The sequence below is a fragment of the Schistocerca serialis genome, chromosome 3 (genome assembly GCF_023864345.2).
Source record: "Schistocerca serialis cubense isolate TAMUIC-IGC-003099 chromosome 3, iqSchSeri2.2, whole genome shotgun sequence".
Classification (NCBI taxonomy): Eukaryota; Metazoa; Arthropoda; class Insecta; order Orthoptera; family Acrididae; genus Schistocerca; species Schistocerca serialis.
In genome coordinates this window covers 1,058,913,430-1,058,927,159 of record NC_064640.1, presented here as the reverse complement: position 1 = coordinate 1,058,927,159, position 13,730 = coordinate 1,058,913,430, and the positions used below count along the sequence as shown (strand labels likewise).

The window sequence follows — 13,730 nt, the reverse complement described above, 5'->3', positions numbered from 1 at the left end:
CCAACTTGGACATCAAAAGTACGGAACGATAGGAAGTTTGGGATAAAAATCGGGAGTGATCCCCGGAGACTGCACTCAGACATGGCAAGGATATGACATTGCCAAGTCATGTCGTATGCTTTACAGAAGTCAATAAGGACAGTAATCAAGTGTTGCTGTCTGGAAAAGGCTGTTCGGATGGCAGACTCAATGAAAACAAGATTATCCGTGCTAGAGCGACACTGGCAGAAGCCACCCTGACATGGAGCCAGCAAGCCACGTGACTCCAGGAAGCAACCAGGACCCAACCCAACTGCCGACAAACCATAAATTCCAGCAGCTCACAAACAACGTTGGTGAGGCTGATGGGCCGATAGCTATCCACATCAAGAGGGTTTTTACTGGCTATGAGGACCGAAATAATGGTGCACTCCCGCCAATGCGATGGAAAGATGCCATTGCACCAGGGCCACTGAAGATGACAAGCTTTTAGTCAGATGAGAGATGTTTAATCATCTGGCTGTGGATGCGATCAGGCCCAGAAGCTCTGTTGAGACAATGCGCAAGGGCACTCACTGAGGAGCTCACACTCTGTAAATTGGGCGTTACAGGATTCACTACAGCCTGTAGTGAATGAGAGGAAGTTCCCCTCCAGCTGATGTTTGCATGTGTGAAAAGCTGGAATGATAGTTGCTCGGCACAGAACCTGCGAACCACGCTTGCATCAGTACATAACTAGTAATTTATAGGAACATCGGGGACAGCTGGTGGGGCGTGTCACCCGAAAAGAGGTTTGATCTCTGCCCCCATTTGTGAAGGTGCCGTGTGACTCACAATGGTGGAGACATATCTCTCCCAACACTCCTTCTTCCATTGTTTGATAAGGTAGCAAACATGTGCACAAAGCCATTTAAATGCTGTGAGGTGCTCCAGGGCAGTGTGCCACTTCTGCAGCTGTAGAGATCACTGATGCTTCTTAATTGTTTCAGCGACTTCCGTCGACCTCCAAGGGACTGCCTTATGCCTCAGGCACCCTAAAGAGTGAGGGACCACATTTTCTGTTGCAGAAACATTTGTGCTAGTCACCTGCTTAACCATCAATTCCATGTTATGGTGTAGGGGAGATACAGCAATGAAAGCAGAGGTTAAAGTTCCCCAGTCCGCTCTGCTCAAAGCCCATCTGGGCACGCATCCATGTGCCTGATGCTGGGGCAGTGACAGGAAGATGGGGAAGTGGTCGCTACTACACAGTGGATAGATGGGAGAAGTCCTGGGCTGCAAATTGATAAATGAGTGGGCGAGTAACTACAATGAGCCACACTGAAATGTGTTGCGGCCCCAGTATTTAAGAGGCAGAGGTCGAATTGTGGCAGTAAAGTTTCAACATCTCTGCCATGGCCAGTAGGCATGGTAACACTCCACAAGGGGTTATCAGCATTAAAATCCTCCAGAAGTAGGAAAGGTTTAGGGAGTTGACGAAGCATTCCAGCTAATACATTCGGGGGTACTGCACCATCTGGAGTAAGATATACACTGCAGAAAGTTATTTCCTGCACCATCCTTATTCTGACAGTCACAGCTTCAAGAGCTATTTGAAGCACATGTTCAATACACACCGAATTTAGGACACAAACGCAAACTCCACCTGTCCCTCGATTACAGTCGCTACGGTTCCTGTAATATCCCTTATAGCTGAGACGGGCAGGGATCCGCATTTCTGAGAACCAGAGTTCTTGGAGGGCAATACAGATAGCAGGTGAAAGCTTAACAGTTGCTGTACCTCAGCCAGGCGATGGAGAAAACTGCCGCAATTCCACAGGAGGATGACATCATGAGACTGGGAAGGCATGGAACATTCAATGAGGCAGTTTACATCTCAGTCACCTGCTACCACTGATTTATTGCCTGAACAGTCTATGTCCATTGTGTCTGAGTGTCTGGCGATCTCTAGGTCCTCAGTGGATGCCAAAATGCTGACCCCATCCTCAGTCACAGAACTTGTAGGTAGCGGTGGTGTGGGTGCCACTGCAATTTCCTTCACCTTAGGCGATTTCTTTTTTGATTTCTCTCGCTGTTGCTTGAGTTTCCCTGGCTCAGAGTACTTCACTGGCTCAGTCTCTGGGACTGAGGATGAGGGTGAAGCCCTATGACCAGCTGCTTTGGGGCTCTTAAGCCATTGGCAGGTGTCATCTTTCCCACCAGACGATACCTGAGAAGGTAGTGACACAAGGGACCCCTTCATAGCGAGAGAAGTCAAAGAAGATTTATGAGTCTCCAGATTAGAAGTGGCGGTGGACGTTTCTGGAGGGGGGGGGGGGGGGGGGGGGAGCGTGGGGTGTTGCTGTTGCTCCCAAAGTAGGTGGTTGGGTGGTGCAGGAGCAACAGGTAGGGAAATGGCCCGTACCATCAAGGGGGCAGGTGTAGTCTTCTGACTCTGAGATGTGACATGGGTTGGCGGAGCTGATGGTGCCACAACTGTTGTAGCAGCAGCGTAAGAACTGACACACAAAGGATGCAGGCATTCAAATTTTCTCGTAGCTTCAGTTTAAGTCAGTCCTTTCTTTTTCGAGAATCCTGCAGTCAGGCAAGTAAGGCAAATGGTGCTCTCCACATTTGACACAGATGGGAGGCGGGGCACATGGAGTATTGGGATGTGACTGGTGTCCAAAATCTCGACATGTGACACTGGAAGTACGGTGGGAAGACATATGGCCAAACTTCCTGCACTTAAAGCACTGCATTGGTGGAGGTATACAAGGCTTTACATCACACTGGTAGATCATCACCTCGACCTTCTATGGCAATGTATCACCCTCACACTCCAAGATGAAGGCAGTGCTGGCAACCTCATTATCGTTCAGAACCTTGTGGACATGCCGGATGAAATGTACACCTAACTGCTCTAAATTGGCGTGCACCTCATCATCGGACAGCAAAAGAAGGGCTCTGTGAAATATGATACCCTGAACCATATTTAAGCTATTATGGGGCATGATGGTTACAGAAACAGCCCCCAGCTTGTCACAGGCGAGTTATTCCCGTGACAGGGCAGATGATGATGATTTAATCAAGCCTGACGCAGATCTCATTTTGACAAGCCCTCCACCTCCCCAAACTTGTCCTCTAAATGCTCAACAAAAAACTGAGGCTTCATCGTCATGAAAGATTCCCCATCAGGTCTTGAACATACAAGGTACTGGGGCAAATAAGGTCCGCTTCCAGCCTTACCCAGACGTTCCTCCCATGGTGTGGCCAGCGATGGTAATGATTTGAGCTTGTACTTCTGTGATTTGTATTGAACTCGTGATCTTTTAAAGACTGCTGGTGTTCCACTACCAGCATGACATGGAGTATGCTTCGTCACATGTTTCCAGCCCTGATGCCACCCACACCGACCAGGGGCTCCCCCACAGGTGCCGCACAGCCGCAGCAAAGGCTACCTGGCAGGATGGCCATGGTTGGGAGCCCTGGTGCCCCAGGGGGATGGGCATCTACCCCTTGGCATATGTGTGGAGTTAATGGTGCAGGCATCAGCAGAGTGATCCCTTTGTGGTCAGGGGGCTACAACCAACACGCCACAATGCAGCCCCACCAGAACCGACTGCCTACCATGCTGGATATCAAATGCAAAGATGTGTGTGGTCTTCTTCGATGCCCAAATCAACACTGTATAATGTATGGTAGAAAACTCACCCAGGAAGGTGTCCTCGACCTGGAGATCTACATCTACATACACACTCCACAATCCACCATATGGCGTGTGGAGGGTACCTTGTACCACAACCAGCATCTTCTCTCCCTGTTCCACTCCCAAACAGAATGAGGGAAAAATTACTGCTATATGCCTCTGTACGAGCCCTAATCTCTCTCATCTTATCTTAGTGGTCTTTCCGCGAAATGTAGGATGGCAGCAGTAAAATTGTACTACAGTCAGCCTCAAATGCTGGTTCTCTAAATTTCCTGAGTAGCGATTCATGAAGAAAACAACTCATTTCCTCTAGAGACTCCCACCCGAGTTCCTGGAGCATTTCTGTAACACTCGCATGATGATCAAACCTACCAGTAACAAATCTAGCAGCCTGCCTCTGAATTGCTTCTATGTCCTCCCTCAATCTGACCTGATAGGTATCCCAAACCCTCGAGCAGTACTCAAGAATAGGTTGTATTAGCATTTTATAAGCGGTCTCCTCTACAGATGCACCACAGCAGTATAATTTTTACATGGCTGTATTTTTTATCCAGTAATTCACTTCCTCTCCTAAAGAGCTATTCAAAAATGTATCACATTATACCATTCATTGAAACACAAAGTTATTAATTACGTAACACAACAATGACTTTGTGCCCAGGATCACAAACTCTTCCACTTCCTGGAGTTGTCAGAAAACAAATGAAAACCAAGTAAACACATAACATAAGCTTTGACTCTTCTGTACCATTGCTCAGGAGAAGAACATTCAGAGGTGCTCAAAGTGGTGACCCTGGACACCGATACACTGGCACACTCATTGAATGGAAGAATTACTTACTGCTTCCAGTGTTTGTGCTAAAGAGAATTACAAGCAAGCTCAATACGTTCCTGGCTATTCTCTGGAGTTGTTGGAATATAGCCATAGACAACATCCTTAATGCATCACCAAAGAAAATGTCAGGACGATTTAAATCAGGAGACCTAGCATGCCAAGTAACTGTTCCTCCTCGACCAATCCATCTGGCAAGATACCTTCGATTCAGAACACTATGTGGATGCAAGACATTATGTGCTAGACATCCATCATGTTCATACCACATAAGCATTCTGGTCCTTAGCAGCACTTCATCCAGAAGTGGAGGAAGAATTCATCTCAAGAAGCTGGTATACGCTGTTCCATTTAGACTACCGTTAATGAAATAAGGGCCAATAATTGTAGTACCAAGCATCCCACACCAGATATTAACTCTACATTGACACTGACGTTCCCCCTATCTAAGCCATTGGGGGTTGATGCTGGACCAATAATGCATGTTCCCTGTATTTACATGTCCTTTTTTTGAGAAGGAACATTCATCGGTAAATAGAATATTGGAGAAAGAGTTTGGTTTGTTGATGATTTGCTGCTGTGCCCACTGACAGAAGTGTACATGATTCTGGAAATCATTCCCATGTAGTTCCTGACGTAGGTGTGCATGGTAAGGATGGAAATTGTGATGTGTAAGAATATGATGTACACTGGTTTTAGGAATGCCAATATTGTGTTCAAGCTGTCATGTGCGCACATGGAAATTCATAGCAATAAAAGTGAGAACAGTGACTTAGGCAGCTTCCTATGTGGAAGTTCAATGATGATTGCATTGTTGTGGGTCGAATCTTCCCATTTCCTGAAGCATCGCAACAAAACGAGAAAATATACGCCAGGAAGGTGGGTTCTTATCAGGATATCACTATCTGTACAGTTCCACTGCCTGTGTAGCATTTCACCTACCTTCAATGACAATGACAACAATAAAAGAAATGTTACGACAATGCAGTCTGTATGAAGGATAGCCTTTACTGTATGTGTACTCTACACATCAGTATTTAAAAGGATTAAAGTACCATACTAAATGTACCCTTATAAAAGAACAGTATTGCAATTATTGTTCTGCTAACTTACACTCCCCATAGGTGAGTAGCATTTCTAACTTCTCTTTGTTGGTGTACAATCTACTCGCAAAACTCCAACAGCAGTGGTTGACAGAATGACGGGTGTGAATTTTACTTATTTTTACATTTGTCCTCTTGTCAATGTCAGCACGTGGATGTGTTCCATTACCATGAGTATCTCCACTAAGCACTGGGAGTGACATCATCAGTTTTGTGTTATGTAATTACATAATTTTGTGTTTCAGTGAATGGTAAATTGTGATACATTTTTGAATAGGTCTTCAGGAGAAAAAATTTAGTACTGAATAAAATATACAGTGTGCCATTTAAAAGAGTCATTCCGCTGTTCATATCTTTGTAAAAAACAAAGCTACAACACAGGCAATCATGCTAATTGATGTCCCTCTGACAGCTAAAGAACATTTACTTTAAACATTTTGTAATTTGCATCTGGACAAACAGTTACTCGAACTGGTCAAGATAAATGGGACACCCTGTATACAGCATCAATAACTTTTTATCCACTTCATGCAGCTATTCTACTTGTCCATAACTATGCCAAAATGACCAAGAGGTAGGATGGGTTATGGAAATAGGAAGGTTCCTGGTGTCAGTGACATGTTGCTACAGTTGCTCTCAAAATTTGCAACATTTGCAGGAGGTCAACACTTCAGCATGTTGTTACTGTAGTTGCTGCAGCAGTTTCTGCTGCTGCTGCTGCAGCTGCTGCAGCGACCATAATTACATAAACTGGTTCCCCAAGATGATGCAACTGGATCAATGGATGCACAAGACACATTTGTCACCAGTTTTACAACTCATTCTCAAGGTGCAGGTTCAGATGCATTAAGTCAAAAACTAGGGGACAACATGACGCCCAATCCAGCGTATAACAAGTGGCCAACAGGAAGAATTCAAGCTTTTTGAAGAACTGAAACAATTGAAATGACACACTAGCCAGAAATGTGAGCATCAGATGTAATATGCCAAGAGACGAAATCAAGAGTGTTACCCAAAACAGGCAAACATATATGAGTGGTAGAACATCAGCAGGCCTGGCTTCTAAGCAACCACACTCCCAACAGTATTAAGTCAATGGTTACCCTCTCTTCACACCTCATAAACCAGAGGCTTTTCCAACATACATGATTAAATCATGCCCTGTCAGCAGACACTGTTACTGCAACCACTTTGTTGGCTGCTAGCATCATTGGTTCTGAACTGTGAAGGGGTTAGGCAACTCAAGGAAAATGACTAATGAACCAAGGTTGAGGCAATGTAGGGTACAATGTAGGGAAGTTTGCTCCTCAGCAGTTCAGAAAAGCTGGTGTTAGTATCAATAATGCAGATGGCACAGGCTGTGAAGCAGTCATTTCATGGAAGAACATTGTGTCAGGCAACATGCCCGACAATGGGGTGGTCTACCTGTCTCTCAGCAACAGTTTCTCAGTGGCCATTCGTATGGAAATACAGCTTCTCAGTTGTCATGCCCATGTAGAATGCATCAGAGTGGTGGCAGCTTAGCTTGTAAATCATGTGACTTGTCGCATAGGTAGCCTTGCCTCTTGATGAGGTAGGTGATTTTGTGATTGGTCTGGTCTAGGTGGTGGTGGTGGTGGTGGTGGTGGTGGTGGTGGTGGCGGTGGTGGATGTATGGGCCAGGATTTGCATCATGGTCTATTACAGGGATATGGGAAAACATACAAGGGAATATGAGCAGGCGTTTTAAAGGGATGAATGAATATATTGTGTAGGTTCAGTGGACAGCAGCATGACACTGTTTGAGGAGTGGGAACGATAGTGGGTAGGTCATTCCTCATTTCAGGCCACAACAAGAGGTAGTTGAAACCCTAGCAGAGAATATGATTCAGATTCTACAGTCCTGGGTCATAATGAGTCATGAGGGTAATGCTCCTCTGCAGCTCGGCAGTGGGACTTTAGGAGATGATGGGTGACAGGAGAAATCTCCTGGGACTCATCTCTCCAGTCATCCCATCACCCCCAGTTAGCCCCACCATCTGGCCACAGAGGAGTGTTCTCCATGTTACTACCACCCAGGAATGGATCAACTGAATCATATTCTCCAACAAGATTTATGAACGTGGCCTGAAATGAGAGATGTCCTACCCACTATCCCTCCTACACTTACCACAGTGGTATTCTGCCACCCACTAAAACTACACAATAACTTCGTCCATCGCTACACAACCCCTGTTCCCAACCCCTTGTCTGATGGCTCATATTCCTATAACAGACCAAGATGTCCCATACATCCTTCTCCTCCACCACCATCACCAGTACTGTCAGAAGCATCAACTATCCCATAAAATGCAGGGCTACCTGTGAAACAAGCCATGTCATATACAATCTAAGCTGCAAACACTGTGCTGCATTCTACTTGGGCAAGACCACAGACAAGCTGTCTGTCTGCATGAATGGTCACCAACAAAGTGTCCTGAAAAAACAACAGGGCCTCACAGTGGTTGAAAGCACTGTCCAAAATTGTGTCTTAATGACTGCATCCACCGATGTGCTTCCTACCAACATCAGCTTTTTAGAACTGTAGAGATAGGATATATTGCAGGGTGGGTTCCTATGTTCCCATAAACCTCCTGGTGCATCCTGCACCTACTTAACTGTTTCCCTGTTCCCAGTCCAGCATCACACAACCTTATATTCCACAAAAGCATCCATAGTCTGCAGTGTAGTGCATGGTAGGGTGTAGTTTCCATTCTAAGAATTGTTCGGGATTTTTTCATATTCCATTCATGTATAGATCTTGGAAAGAATAACTTCTTAATTCATCTTCCTCAAAATCTATGAATGATATAAATATGGGTTTGCTTTTCTTCAAGCTATTTGGATGGGCAAATTCTAAAGTTAGAACTGATATTTCTGTAGAACAAAAACTAACCTTACAGAGATAATGTTCTATCTGTTTATAGATTCAGTATGATTTTGCACTTTTAATCTACATTTCATAACAAATTCTGGTCCACTATCACATCTGTCCCTCAAAATGTCAGTTTAAAATGTAGTGTAAAAATTCAATTTCACCATTAGATAAATTGGAAATTTTCAGTGTTCCCAGATACAACAATTTTTTATGGTAACTAACATTTCTTCTTTTTCTTCTTCTTATTATTATTATTGTTCATTTTTTAACCTATTCCAGGATTACCCCTACTTAATTTTGTGTTGACAGCACTGAAATGCCCTGACCAGATATCCTATTCTTCCTTCCACAGTGCTTTAATAATTCTCACTACATATATCTTTCCATTACAAAGGAAAATACAGAAGAAATGCTTCGGTTTCCTTTTCACGCCACTGCAAAGATGAGTGATGTAGATATTAGTGTCATGTTCATTGAGAAACAGCTAAAATCAGTGACATTGAACAAGGATTAAGGGCATGAAGAAATCCTTGTAATATCCTATATTCAATTTATACCTCAGTCAAATCCTGTTTTCGCTGTAATACATTACACTGTAGATATCTTGAGCTAACTGTGCCCAGTGATTGGAAAGAAGCACAGGACATACCTATCTACAAAAAGGATACCAGAAGTGTTTAACAAAACTACCACACTATCTCATTGACGTCCATGCATTACAGAACCTCAGAACAGACTCTGAACTCAATATTTCAACAGAATTACATACTAGATGCATACCCACAAAGATTCTGATCATGCATGCTGTGAAATTTTGGGTGAAGGATGTAGGGACAAATGATTACCACAGGTTGAGGTCAGGATGATTTCTGGAGCAGTGAATGTGTTTTAAGGATAGCACCCAGATTCACAGTTCAGAAATGCTTGTGGTGGTGGTGGTGGTGGTGGTGGAGGTGGGGACAAACCAGGTGGCCTGGGCTGTGAAGCAGCCATTGAAACTTGGTAGGTTATGTTCATCTGCATGCTGTGCATGGTGCTCCATTTTGCTCTTGGCGATGTGTCATGTTTATGATAAGCATCAATCTATCCTTTCTGTAACTGTTGACTTTTTTTTCGTCATCAGTTTTCTGACTGGCCTGATGTGGCCCACCATGAATTCCTCTTCTGATCCAAAATCTTAATCTCAGAGTAACAGTTGCAACCTATGTATCAATTATTTATGGGATGTATTCTATCTTCCTATCTCCTCATTCCTTAGCTTACAGGCCCACATAATTTTCAACATTCATCTGCAGCACAATCTCAAATGCGATTCTTTTGTTCTGGTTCTTCTGCAGCCCATGTTTCACTATCATACAAGGCTGTGCTCCAAACATACTTTCTCAGAATTTTCTTCCTCAAATGAAGGGCTATGTTTGATACCAGTAGACTCCTCTTGGCCAGAGAACACCTTTCAGCCAGAGCTAGTCTCCTTTTGATATCCTTTTGCTTCATTATTGGTTGTTTTGCTGTCTAGGTAGTAGAATTACTTAACTTCATCAACCTTGTGACCATCAATTTCACTCTGAAGTTTCTCACTATTTTCATGTCTGCTACTTTTCATTAATTTCATCTTTCCTTAGATTTACTCTCAATTCATATTCTGCACTCATTAGATTGATCACTGATATACTTTTACCTTCAGTTTTAATCAGATTCCTGAATTTTCATCATTGCTGCTATGCTGTACAGATTGAACAGTAGGGGTGAAAGACCACATACCTGTCTTACACTGTATTTAATCAAAGCCATTTGTTCATGGTTTAATCACTTATTATTCCCTCTCAGCTCTTGTAAATATCCTATTACCACTCTCTTGCTATAGCTTACCCCTAATTTCCTCAAAATTTCAAATATTTTGCACCATTTTACCTCGTTGAACACATCTTCCAGGTCAACAAATCATATGAATGTGTCTTCATTTTTCTTTAGTCTTGCTTCCATTATGAACATCAGAATTGCCTCCCTTGTGCATTTACCTTTCCTATAGTCAAACTGATCACAATTAATAAATCTTCAATTTTCTTACCCATTCTTATTTTTGTCAATAAGTTGGATGCATGACCTGTTAAGCTGATTGTGTGATAATTCTCACACTTCTCAACTCTGAGTCTTTGGAATTGCATGGATGATGTTTCTCCAAAAGTCAGACGTTTTTTGCTGGACGCATACATTCTACACACCAACGTGAATTATTGTTTTGTTGCCACTTCCCCCAATGATTTTAGATATTCTGATGGAATGTTATCTACCCATTGTGCCTTATTTCATCTTAAGTCTTCCAAAACTCTTTTAAATTCTGATTCTATTACTGGATCCTCTATCTTTTCTAACTAGACTCCTGCTTCTTCTACCACATCTGGCAAATCTACCCCTTCATAAAGGCCTTCAAAATAGTTTTTCCACCTATCTACCCTCTTCCCTGAATTTATCAGTGGCCTTCCCATTGCATTCTTAATGTTACCACCCTCACTTTTAATTTCAGCAAACATTGTTTTGACTTTCCTACACACTGAATTAGTCCTTCTGACCATCATTTCTTTTTCGATTTCTTCACATTTTTCATGCAGTTATTTCATCTTAGCTTCCCTGTTGCTATTTATTTCATCCCTCAGCAACTTATTTTTGTCTTCCCAAATTTTCCTGAATAGTTTTGTGCTTCCTTCTTTTATTGATCAACTGAAGTAATTCTTCTGTCACCAATGGTTTCTTCACCGTTACCATCTTTGTACCTGTGTTTTCCTTTAAACTTCTGTGATTGTACTTTTTAGAGACATATGTTCCTCTTCAACTGTTCTGCCAAATGAGCTATTTCTTATTGCTTTATCCAGAGCCTTGAAGAACTTCAAGCATATCTCATTCCTTAGCATGTTTGCACCCCACTTCTTTGTGTATTGAGTCTTCATAATTAATCTCTTGAACGTCAGCCTACACTTCACAACAGTTGACATTATGAAGTAAGTAACTTCTAGGCCAGTAGATTCCAAATCTTTAGTTAAGGTATTCAAGGAAATGCTTCTGTGATGCTAGACAATCAATTTATTCCTCTGTAAAGGGGAAGAAATGTAATTTATGAACTTCATAGTTTTTCTGGTGTAAATTACAAAGAGTTGTTCATGAAGTTGCCCTTATTGAATCTAATACAAAATTCAGTAAGCATTTTCAGACAGAAATAATCAAACAAGCAAAACCTATGAAAATTTCCAAATGACATTGAAATATTCAACTATCATTTTACAGATAACCCACATAATCGAGACAAATATATGTTCTTTATCTTCAGAACATAATGAATCTTTAAATTTGCTGCTGCTTTCTCTTGCATACCATTAAGTCCTGGTCAGTTATCCAAGCAGGTAACCTCATTAGGCTGCGAAGTTTTGTTCCTGTGCTTGGGAAATATTTTGTCTTTGTTGTGAACCGTAACATTTTGTTGGTATTCCTTTTTTTGCTAACAAAAAATTCAAAATCACTTTTGTCCTCAATCAGATAATAAGATAGAGGGATCATGGGTGAAATTTGTGGCAATTGGATGCACTGTAAATCCTGAAGGTGTAAATCTAGATTTGGGAATTGCTTGAGGTTTTGAAGGAAAAATTCCTGTTTCTTTGAAAGAGTCAGCTCAGCTGGTGTCATTTCTTTCAGCCAGGCACTTCCAAAAATCACACCTGTGACTGTTTTAACTCTTCCAGTTGTCCAGTACTTAAGTCAGCAATGTCCCAGAATATTCAAATTGTTTGAAAATACCCTTGTCAAGTAGCAAACATTCACATTTTTAATTCCTTTAGAAGCAATTTAGAATCTGTAGTTTCCTTGAGCAGCAGAGAGAATAAGAGGCATCAAAGATGTCGTTTACCTCCATTAACAATGAGGTAGGTTTTGTGAGGATAACGGCTATCACTGAGTCTTATCTGTTACTTGAAAACAAGTGTCATCAGGTAAATTGATATGATTTTCGTCTTTATACATCTTTCCTCTGAACAGAATCATGGGAGAAATACTTTTAACTACAGCATGTACATGTTCAACTACTGTTGCATTTTCAGTTTGTACATGAGCAATAATCTAACGTCCTCATATTACAGCAAATGTATGAAGCAAGTGTCGCTAAGGTTTTACTAGACTGACTTTTCCCCATTCAGTTACTCACTAGCTTCATACAACTAATAATTTTGCATATTCAGTAACTGTGTTCTAGTAACAAAGAAATGAGTTTTTGAGGCATACATAATGACAGATTTCTTACAAATTACTTTGGATATCTAAAGAACTCACATTCTTTGAAGCTGGAAAATTGTAGCACTCTAGGTGGGCGGGTGGGGGTGGGGAGGGGGCTGGGGGGGGGGGGGGGGGAAGGGCGCAAAAAATCGCAGCTTAAATACATTACTAGTGCCTCAAGCACATGCTAGCAAGAGATTCAATAAAAGCTGTGACCTTCCACGTCTCACTCATACTTTCAGAATTGAGCAGTGGGTTTCATTTGAAACTGGAAAATAAATTTCTTTATGCCACATTCATTCATAATAATAAATTATTTACAGTAAGCAAGTTGTAATCAATGGAAACTAAAATAGTGACACTGGATGGAGTGACTCATTTTTTGTGACCCTAAGCATAAGACAGGTTATCCAGATGTGAACCATTGATTTTCAACAACATTACGCACACATTTTTGTCCCATACAAAGGAGACAGCTCTTAGTAGTATTGTAACAGCCATCTCTCTACAATTTATTTTGTACATTGAAACAACAACTAAACATAGTGAAAGAAGCAGTATCAAAATTCATAAACACGGCCACAATAACAATGGAGCAAACTGAGAGCCAAATGGAGGATGAGAAGTAGATAAAAATTTGTGAGAAGAAATTGAAGAGGAAGAGGAGGCATTTCATTTCTGTTCATGTAACAAGACACTGGCTGAAAAATTTAAGAATGATGAAGTTACACATTTCATTGGATACAGTAGTCAAACAACATTTTCCCAAAATATATTTTTACAGAATCTCCATTTACTACCGTATCATAATGCAAACAGATGAACAATTATTGTAAACAGCAAGACACGTCAGTACATTCATATGTAAATATTTAAACAATGAAGTAATCCAGGACATAATAATGATAATAATAATAATATGATATCGGTAAACTGCTACTTTCCACAGAGTGGAGGTAAGTTGTACACAGGCAC

At 41.7% G+C, this 13,730-nt stretch overlaps 1 protein-coding gene across 1 annotated transcript in view; it reads left to right on the top strand.

Annotated features, from left to right (window-relative positions):
* LOC126471388 (uncharacterized) overlaps positions 1-12,118 on the top strand; it is a 41,651-nt gene extending 29,533 nt beyond the window's left edge. Inside the window, exon 3 of the mRNA XM_050099512.1 lies at positions 12,027-12,118. Coding sequence (XP_049955469.1) covers positions 12,027-12,118 — 92 coding nt within the window. The remainder of the gene's footprint in view (positions 1-12,026) is intronic.
* The last annotated feature ends 1,612 nt before the right edge of the window (positions 12,119-13,730 follow it).